The 10,679-nt window shown below is 35.4% G+C and overlaps 1 protein-coding gene across 1 annotated transcript; it reads right to left on the bottom strand.

The window, feature by feature from the left end:
* Positions 1-6,237: 6,237 nt before the first annotated feature.
* On the bottom strand, positions 6,238-10,256 carry LOC125661410 (uncharacterized). The gene is made up of 2 exons (XM_048893403.2): positions 10,089-10,256; positions 6,238-8,226 (listed from the first exon to the last, which is right to left on the bottom strand). Exon 2 carries the CDS (start codon positions 8,206-8,208, stop codon positions 6,619-6,621), a length of 1,590 nt encoding a protein of 529 aa, XP_048749360.1. The 5' UTR covers positions 8,209-8,226; positions 10,089-10,256; the 3' UTR covers positions 6,238-6,618.
* Positions 10,257-10,679: the final 423 nt, after the last annotated feature.

The raw sequence follows: 10,679 nt of genomic DNA, 5'->3' as shown, positions 1-10,679 counted from the left end.
TTGAAGGCCACAAGGAGAGATTGTTTCTTCTCACTTAAAAGTTTTTGAATATATTCTGCTTCATACGAATATAGAAACAGGTCAGCTAAAAAAGGAGCACAATTCGTGCCCGTGGGAATTCCAACAGACTGTTGGAAGACCTGATCACCAATGACCACGAAGATATTTTATTTCAACTTCAGAGTACGTGTGTGTGAAATCAGAGTGGTGTTGCACAAAGTAAGTTTTTGAATGACTGATCATTAGATATGAATATTTCCGTTTTCCATTTTTGTTGAAGAAGCTGCTTCAACTGTCTATGATATCAAAAAGTCTAGTCTTTAATTTATCGTGAGGAATGGTCGTGTATAGTGTTGAAAAGTCATAGGTATTAATGTTATTGGTTTGGGGAAAATTCTGCGATTTCAAGTTTACTAAAAGTTCTTTAGAATTTTTTAGAATCCACATTTGATTAACACCACTTCTGGCACATGTAGTCGCACAGCAAGTTTGAAGTTTCTCCTTCACAGTTGTCAATATTTTCGTTAGGAGCAAATATAGGGGCTTGGTAGAGCACTTACTGGATCCAGCAATGGATCTTTGTTTGTAAGGGATTTTATGTAGCAGATATATTTATTATATAATTGCTTTATGAAAGAAAATCATCTTTTGGCCTTTGATACCTTTAATTTGTGTTTCATTTCTTGAACATTATCTTCTGTGATCACTTGTCATATAGGAGAGGGCGTTCCAAGTTTTAAGAACTTGTGCTCAATCCTTTTGTTATAACATCTAGACAATAAAATATGTTCAAATCAAATTAACTGCTGAACCCATGAGACTGAAAGTCTAAAACTTATATATATAATGACGAGACAAACTAATTCGTAAACAAGACATTTCTGTAGAGATATTTGCTTGAATAGCAGTTAATTTGATTTTTCTAGGTGGACTCGACCAGTGCACATCTCCGATAGTAATATATAGGGAATGCGAAACAAATAAAATAACATTTTAAAACATTATGCTTTGCTCAAAATTACAAAATATTTATTGTATACCAATGCAACATTCCGAAAGTTTAGATAATTTAGAAAAGATGCAAAACAAAAAAAGTTTTTCTTGCATACTTGCAAGTGAATGAAAGTATTTGCAGTTTCTTATGAAATAAATGCGGAGAAATCATTTGCCAATTACAAACTGATAGAATGGAATAAGCAAAGAGCATAAAATAGATTATTTATATCAATTCTTGCAAAATACAGGTCCATGCCATATGCATGATATGTAATGCACATGGCATATTCGCCAAAAAAAAAAACCTCGTATCAAATACGGACGTCTATTCAACAGGTATCGGAGATGTGCACTTACCGAAAATATTAGATTCTCTTTATTCTGATAAATCCACGAAACAAAATGATAAACTCCATTTGTATCTCGTTAGAACTTTACAACAAGTTGTCATTCCATTATACAGACTGCGACACACTTCACCCGTGCCAAATAGGGTGTATTCAATCGGGGGAGATGTCAGAGTCGAAATTTTTTCCTGTATTGAATGCTTGTCTGGCCGAGGTTTTGCAGTTTATAAAAATCGGGAATCTAATCATATACACCGATCATCTGGTTGGATATATTGCGTGCTTAATTCAAAATTTATCGATGATCATATACAAACTTGGATATACAAATAAGGGAATAATGATCGAAAATATACGTCTGTTTAAAAATGCGGGTATTACATTTGCAATCCATAATAAACAGTTGATTACACAAAGACACATATAAAAGGAAATGTATAAACGAAAATATAGTTTTATTAATTGCTTCTTTAGGAACCACATAATTATTTACGGTCTCCGTATGTCCATATTCATTGATTGGACGAGAGAGAGAGAGAGAGAGAGAGAGAGAGAGAGAGAAGGAAAGAAAATTGATCACTGATATAATGGTAAGCTTACAAGCATTAAAAAATGTCAGCTATTTAAAAATTTGTTATTGACAATATATTAAAAACTTACAGGAGTTGATGCTTAGAATTGAATTCATTACAAATTTAAAAAAAAAAATATCAGTTTGAACTGTGCATGTAGAAAATACTGACTTTGTATGTTAGAATAACGGAAAAAAGTAAATTGCCAAAAAAGTGGGGAGAGCAGATCAGCCCAGCCTCCCTGCCCACCCCAACCCCCTGTATACGTGCCTGAAACAACATCAATTCGTGTTGAAAGAAAGGTGCATATCTGCATTTCATTAAATTCCAAAGGAGCTCGGATTTATGTGTTCCCCATTTGATTATTTTGTATGCAAGATTCATTACCGAATTTAGAATCATGCTTTCAGTCAGAGCAGAAATAAAATCATTTTGAAGTACATCTAGTTTGAATGCAAATGTGGGGTTCCTTCTTTTAATTTCACCAGACTCATTTGAACCCCCTCCCCCAAACTATCCAGCTTTGTTTTTATTGATATCTAAATCGGCATATGAATCCGGATATAAATTATAATGTTTTTTCGTGATCATATAGATATCGATACTAGAAAATGTTGATATTCTTGCCTTTTGCATATCCTACTAATGCATTACAGTGGATTGACACTGTATCATATTAAAAAAAAAAAACTCAACACGAATTTTACTGATTTATGAATACTAACATCTTATCGAATACATTTGAATTTGAAATTTCGACGTACAGCGGTATGTCTATTTTCAGAATATATCCATTGCGCCAGATCTCCGAAATGAAAATAATCATTATGGCATGTTACAGAAACGTTAAAACACACATATGCTATAGTTCTGCAATGCATGCATGTGATTTTTCTGAATACATGTAGTTATGTATTCGTGAATGAAGTTCCTACGCTTAAAACTATCTTGGCCTTTATGCATTTTGTTTTGTGATTTTGGTTTACCATTCCTTGCACTGTGTAAATGAAGTAAAACTTGGCAAAGGGTGCAATTCTACACCATACAATTAGTATGCATGCATGTGTTGAAAAGCAAAATGTACATGTAATAACCAGACATGTATCGTCATTTTTCATGGGGTGGGGGGTACAACAGGAAGAAAAAAAATGGAAAATTGGATTCTTTAAAATGTCTTGCCATTCAAAATAATAATTAAAAAGATGAACGAAAACATCAATAAAATAAAACATAAAACCCAAACAAACCAAGATGTTTTATCCGATGTTCAAAGTCCTAATGTGGGGGCGAAGGGTTACAAGAGTCTTTTATTTTGACTGCCTCAATAATTTCCCCCTACACTTTATTTTCTTCCATCGTTGGGGGTGGGATGGGGTGGTTAGAGTCCTCTACTATGAGTGCCTCATAATATCTTCATTTTCTTAATTGTGGTGGTGTGTGTCTTCTACTATTATATCAGAACTTTCAAGCTGGGGTCAAGTTTGTGGGGAGGGGGTTGTCACCCAATATAATTTTTATTTGCATTACAAAATAACGGCCTCTCACTTCTGTTGGCACGGGTTCGAAACCCGCTCGTGTCGGTACGTGAGAAAGTTTCCCAGTTTACTTTCGGAAGGTCGGTGGTCTCTTCCCGGGTACATTGTATCTGGTTTCTCTCTTCCACCAACAAAAACTGGGCGCCACCAGATAACTGAAAAATTGTTGAGTGTGGCGGAAAACATAAAAAAAAAACCAAACAAACAAAATAACAAAAAAGTGGATATTGTTATCAAAGGTGGGGGACAGACACTCTTGGCCCCTCCCCTTGATTCTAAGTACCTTTGTACTTGACCTTTGTTTTTGGGAGAGGGCCTACATATATAGGCTATGCCTGTTGCTCAATCCTGTTGAGTTTCTCAATAAAATATGTTTAAATAAAAAAATAAAATTCTATGTGCTTGATAACTACGCATATGATAAACTCAATTATTACATTTTGCATTACTACAATTTGCATCCGACGCAGAATGTAATAAAGCAAAATGGCATAGATATATAAGATATATTAAACGCCGAATTAGCATAAAATGAAGTAATTGAAAATAACATTATTTAAAGATATGTTTAATTTTTAATTATTGCGTGCTTTAAATGAATCAAATAAATCTGTAATATCAATTAATGAGAGCAATATTGAGTTACTGTTCTCTTACACATGTATTGAATTAACGATATCATTTGTCTTAATAAGAGCGCGATTATTACAAGATCATCGTTTGAATCTCTCTCTCTCTCTCTCTCTCTCTCTCTCTCTCTCTCTCGTCCCATACACTCGTGCAGTGTTGTATATGCAAATTATCTATGCACAAACAATTTATGTACCTAAAAGATTTCCTGATTTATAAATCTGCAATACTCTGACAAGCAAAGCATACGGTATAAGGACTCATGCACAATACAGGGTAAATATTCTACTCTGATACTTCCCCTGATTGAAGATAGCTGATCGGCACGGGCTAAGTTTGTCGCAGTCTGTACAATGGACAATGTTGTTTACTGTTGGAATACAAATGGAGTGTACCGTTTTGTTTCATGGATTATGCTAATAAAGGGAGTTTTACTACTACTTTAAGTATTTTCGACAAGTGTACACGTACATCTTCGGTCCTTTACAGATATTACGAGTAGACCCAGGTAAATAGTCATCCGCATTCGATGCTTTTTCATGGCGAGCATACATGACCATGTCTTCTTTATACGTATAGTAGCATTTATGTATTTGCATTTTGCTTGAAGTAAGTGTGAATGGTATAGATTTTATACCCTTTGCTTATTCCATTTCATCAATAGATCTAGATAATAGATGAAATATTTCTCCGCGTTTTTGTATAGTTTTGACGTATTTATTGCAAATGTACGCACATTCAAGTAAAGAAAAGGCATTCTATATTTATTTATCCAAAGCTTTTAGAATGATTTACAACTGTACGATTTGTTTATTGTAATTTTGAGCACTGCATGGTGTTTCAAAACGTGATTTCATTTCTTCTTGGTGTCCTATAAAGTAGTATCGGAGATGTACGTGTTACCTGTCGAAGCTACCCGCACAGGTAAATCGAAGACACTGATGTGAAGTGAAGCGTAGCACAACTCGTCCCCTTATATACCATGCGAACCCTGATACATATAACAATAGAATATCCAATTAATATGGCGGATTAGCAAAGAAATATGGCGGACATATAGAATTATACTATATTTATTAATTCATGTCAGCTTTAAGGTAGCCCATTACACTAAAATTTTATCTAATGGCTTGTTAAAACACCTCTTATGAAGTATGACTTCACCATCGAAAGAGTGATGTAAGCTCTCAATTTATGATGTGTGTGTGTGTGTGACTGTGTGTGATTTATCCCGGAAAGGGTGCTTTTTTGTAAATAAGACACAATAGAGTCCAAATTTCGCAGTGATTTGATGCATAATTCGTATATCTAAGAAAACATGACTAAACGGCTCAAACAGACGTTCCAATATTTGAAATAAAAAAATATTTATGAAAATTTAAAACCTTACTTGTTCATAAGTTTGAAATCTACGGATGAAATCTTCCAAAAGCATGTCAATAAGAAAACGGGTATATCAGAGAAATATATTTTAAACACAGAAATTGAAATGAAATAAGACAAAATTCAGAAATATTGCGATTTTTAAATTTAAACCTTACAGAGAACATTGTAATCAGAAAACTACATTACCTTGAACTAAAATGGAAAGAATTTATCAATGAAACTAATTTCTTGATGAAAAGTGCATACAATCAGCGACAATATGATTATTTTAGTAATTTATATCAATTTTGATCGGGATCGGTACTTTTTTTGTCTCGTTATATCTTGGGGGATGCTTACTCCTCCTCAGCACCTGATCCCAGCTCTGGTGTGTTCAGGGGTCTGTGTTTATCCAACTATCTATTTTGTACTGCTTATAGGAGTTATGAGATTTATCACTGATCGTTATCTTCACTTTTCATCATACATGTATTATTTATATCTGAAATTTGGTCACGTCGTTTCAATTTCTTTTTGAAATATGTTTCTTTGATATATCTTTTTCTAATTCACATGTTTTTTGAAGATTTGATCGGTAGATTTTAAAAAATATATCAACAAATGACGTTTTCAATTTTCATAAATAATTAATTTTTTTTAAATTAGAACGTTTATATCTTAATCTTTTAGGCAAGTTTTGTTAGATATTCATATCATGCATCAAATCAAAGCAAGATTTGGATTCTAGAATCTCTTATTTGCAAACAAAACACTTTTCATTCCGGGAAAAAAAATTCATAAAATAATTGAAAAATTGTAACATTTTTTCGATGGTGAAATCATACTCCATAAGAGGTGTTTTAACGAGCCATTAAATAAAATTTTAGTGTAATGAACTACCATAAGGATTCTAGGTAATATCATATAATGCATTCGGCGATTGTATTACATTACATAGTAATGTGCAAATATACTAAGTTTGTATTATGTATTTTTACACTGGTAAGACAAGGTGTTAAGGAAAATTTGTTTTGATTTAATTTTGTTTTAACAAATACGATTTGATAAGTTCATACTGTTCCTTTTAAAGCTCCCATTCGATCAAGATGAAATGCTGGTGTTACTAAAGCCATACAAGTATGTGTAGTCGTGTTTGAATTTCTATAACGGTTGTCACTTCAGGTATTTGAGGATTTTGATTTTTCCGGATGATTCGTCTCCAATTACAAGATTATGTTCAGCATCAATACTAAGTCCTCCACTACACGGATATTCTATATAACGGATACAGTTACCGCCACTGTCTGTAATGTGGACAATGTTATTCATATTGTCGTTTATCAGAATGTGATGGTTGACATCAGTAGCTATTTTGTATGGTTGAAATGCTGTGTACTTGGATTGCTGACTGCCCCGGTACTTAAATCTTAATCCCCCAGACGCATTCACCACGACCACTTCATGCCCGCTATTGTCAGAAACACAAATATCTCCATTCCCATTCTCAGTCAGAAGAAGCACAGCTGTTGAACTAGTAGAAAACAATGGCTCTCCCTGTCCGTCATACTGGATCGTCTGAGTCTCCGTGGTGCCCGAGTACCGCACCACTTTACTTTGTTTTTTATTTTCAGAGCGCATACTCACTAACATATCCCCATTCTTTGTGTGACAGATGCCCCTCGGAAGCCAATTCGTCAGATTCAAACATGTCTCTACATTTCCCTCCTTGTACATGTAGACCTTGGTATCATACGATTTTGAAAACACTAAGCGCTGCTGATTATCTATTGATAACACCCAATGATTCCCATGGGTTTTTATACTCAGTAAAATGTTCCCCTTCCTATCTATTTGCGTTATATCGTTTCTTCTCCCACTTGTCCAAATTTTATCCTTCCCAGCACATACTATTCTCCACAGTACCCTGTACGGACTCTGTATGGTAGCCAGGAGCTCTGGCGTGTCTTTTAGGTTTAATATTTGTCTCACCTTATTGTCCTCTCGAAAAGATAACGATCCAAATAGCGGCATAATTTGATTCTCCTTAATTTCGCTGCATAGGAATATTGGGCAGAGATTCCTAGCCAGTTCTATGTCCTTTGTCAAATCGTCATTAGCAGCACGATAATTGATAAAATCCATGATATTTCTGGACTGTAGAAGTTCGCCGTTATTCTCTATAGTTCGTTGTAGCTTACGCTCTGCGTCGGATACTTTAGACTTGTTTTCAGCATTCACCACTTTGTTCTCTTGTTTCTTCTCAGCAACCTCTTTTCTCATCTTTTCAGCCACATCGTGGACCATTCCTTCTATTTCTTGTTCTCTCTGGGTTATATCAGCGGTGACCTTATCAAATGCCTCCTCCCTTTTCGAGGTATCCTCTTCACGTATTTGTAAATTTTCTATTTTCTTCCTGAGTTTCTGTGTATCAAACTCGATAAGTTCTCTCTGTCTTTGAATGATTTCTTCTATTTCTGTGACGTCGTGCTCTTTATGCATACTAATAATGCATTTAATACATACGGGAACTTTACATCCACGACAGTAAGTCTCGCATTTACTCTCGTGAGATTTACATTCGGGATACACGAGATTTTCTTTTCTATTTTTAAACTCCACCACTTCATGTGTTTTAGTTTTATCTTTCATGTGTTTTAAAACACAGTTCTCACACAAGCCTGTAATACAGAGATTGCAGTGGAATTCTGCCGGATTCTCACAAAGTTCACACCGTATCACGTCCTGTCCGTAACTGGTCGCCATTTTGTTTTTCTAGAAATGCTGAAATGAGAAGGAAAACTTTGCTATTAACTTTGTGATAATGGTACATGTATCTTTCGTGTAATTCAAACAGTACGAGAAGCATTGATTTGTCAAACAGAAGTCTTCAGAGTTTAATGGCTATTATTCATGTTAGTAATGAGATGTTCATAATGTTAGAAAACCTTATTATGCAATATCGGAGCCATTTATGGAGAGCAAACTTTTCATGAAACGACATGATCCACACCGAAACAATCCGGATACAAAGTAAATTTTGCAGTCAAGCTTTAAATAAAAATGGTGGTTCAAATACCTGAGTTCAAGTAAACTCTGGTAGCTGGTTTCGATTTTAATCTATCAAGCATCAATTAAATCGGGTAATAATTGTTAGCACAGAGAATTTCACTTTATTTGGATACCCACTTCCGCCCCTACCCGGGATTGAACTCACGACCTGCCGAACCAAATATCCTAGCAGCGTGTGACCAACGCGCTAGACCGCTCGACCATCTAGGCAAGTCTAATAAAACTTGCTTTCGATGACGATGGAATTCTCGCCACGCTGTCATACGTTACACGGTCATTGAGAATGGAAATGGAATACAGTTATTTAACGTACATTTTAAGAGGATCATACATGATACACATTGCATTCGAAGTATTTTATATATAAAGCACAGAAATAGCAATGAACTCTTAAATGAACATAACTGCCCTAAGTGAAGAAATATAAAGCACAGACAATTTCACTTTATTTGGATACCCAATTCCGCCCCTACCCAGGGTTTATATATATATTTATTATATACCCATCGATGTATCGTTCTCTGATACTGTGGATTTCACAGCGTGTGATCCGGTTTTCCGGTTTTGCGCTCAGCGTACGTTCGTTCACCGTTCACTTTGCGCTCTGCGTTCGCTCACCGTTCACCGAATTGCGTTCACCGTTTGCTCTGCGTTCGTTCACCGTTCACTCTGCGTTCGTTCACCATCCGCTCACCGTGCGTTCACTGTTCGCTCACCGTTCAAATGGGAAAGAAGAACGTTTCAGGGACTGTACCTACGTATTTAAACCTACTTAAAGTAGCTACTTCTATCTACTTTTACCTGTTTTTTAAAAATATAAATAAATAATAATTAAGGCGCATCTTTTAAAAAGGTCAGTCGTTTTATGTATCATGTTGTGCATGTGCACGGCAAAATTAGGATTGTAAATTTGAATGCTTTACGAGGGTGCAGAATGTAGAGGAAATGCATGAAAAATCTCCTCAAAAACCTTCAATGTGAAAATGCATGAAGGTAAACTTTAAAATTAATACAGATTTGTAAGACATTCTAGACTTTCTATCACGTAGCTTTGATCCCAAGATCCTAGAAAATGGAACTGGGTGCAGTTATTGATCCAAATTTGAAAGGTTAGAAAGTAATCATTTTTTGTCCAATGTTTTTGTGGTATTCATCATCAGTGTAAGTGAATCAAGAAATTTGGTACACACCATAATGCGCCGTTCCTGCGTTTGTCCATGAAATGCAAGTAAATGAAAAAGTAGGTAAAAATAGCTACCTGGAGTAGGTTTAAATACTTATGTAGCTATAAGTATCTACGTAGGTAGAAATAGTCTATGGACTGGACCTGATAAAATATTCAACAACGTTTGTTAACCGGGAAAGACTTTTCACGTCATATTCCCGTGAATTTCATGTAAATTTCACGTGAACAGCAATTCTAATGAAGTTCACGTGAGGCACATTTGTCTGTATACTCGCATATATTTCAAGATTCTTGGGTAAAAACGATAACATGAAAAGCAAACAAACACACACACAAAACGTATATACCTGCCCTGACAGGTAAACAAACAATTAATGAAAGTACGCACCTCGTTTACATTTCTCACGTATATTCAGCAAATTATCTTGTAATCATTCTCAATTATGTGCTGGTATCATCAGTAGACATGGCACCCCACGTTTCCCCATCCTAATACTAATCATGTCTACTAAGGTTTAGCGATCATCACGTGATTCACACTACAAAACAAGGAAGTAACGAACGACAACTTGTAGGCCTACATGTATGTACCTGGGGGATATCGAAGTGTCCGAGTGAACGACAATCACTCACAAACCACCGCTGCCCCGACCAAGAGAGTCACAACGAAGAGAAGAGAGGTCCGCTCTCGAATTTGCAAAATACATACCATGAAAAAAATCTTGGCTATTATGGGGAGGCACGAGCTGCTCATTCTGAGAAGTTGTGGGTCAGATGTCGTAAAGTTCTGTGAAAGAATTCTAACCACCCGACTAAGGAAACAGCGAAGAATAGTGTGATTTTCTCGCGCTACTAACCTACGTCACGTAGAAGATGTACGAGATATGAGATTGATCACTGTTTGTAATCTTCGCCTTTCATTTATAAATGAACAAGCAAAGGATCATCATTGACAATACATAATGACATTGATGAATGT

Source organism: Ostrea edulis, chromosome 8, assembly GCF_947568905.1.
Source record: "Ostrea edulis chromosome 8, xbOstEdul1.1, whole genome shotgun sequence".
NCBI classification, from domain to species: Eukaryota; Metazoa; Mollusca; class Bivalvia; order Ostreida; family Ostreidae; genus Ostrea; species Ostrea edulis.
The sequence above is the reverse complement of the archived record's forward strand: the minus strand, read 5'-3'. Positions and strand labels throughout refer to the sequence as shown.

Bases quoted from the DNA above. Each gene is read 5' to 3' on its own strand.
- LOC125661410 (XM_048893403.2), bottom strand. From the start codon at position 8,208: ATGGCGACCAGTTACGGACAGGACGTGATACGGTGTGAACTTTGTGAG.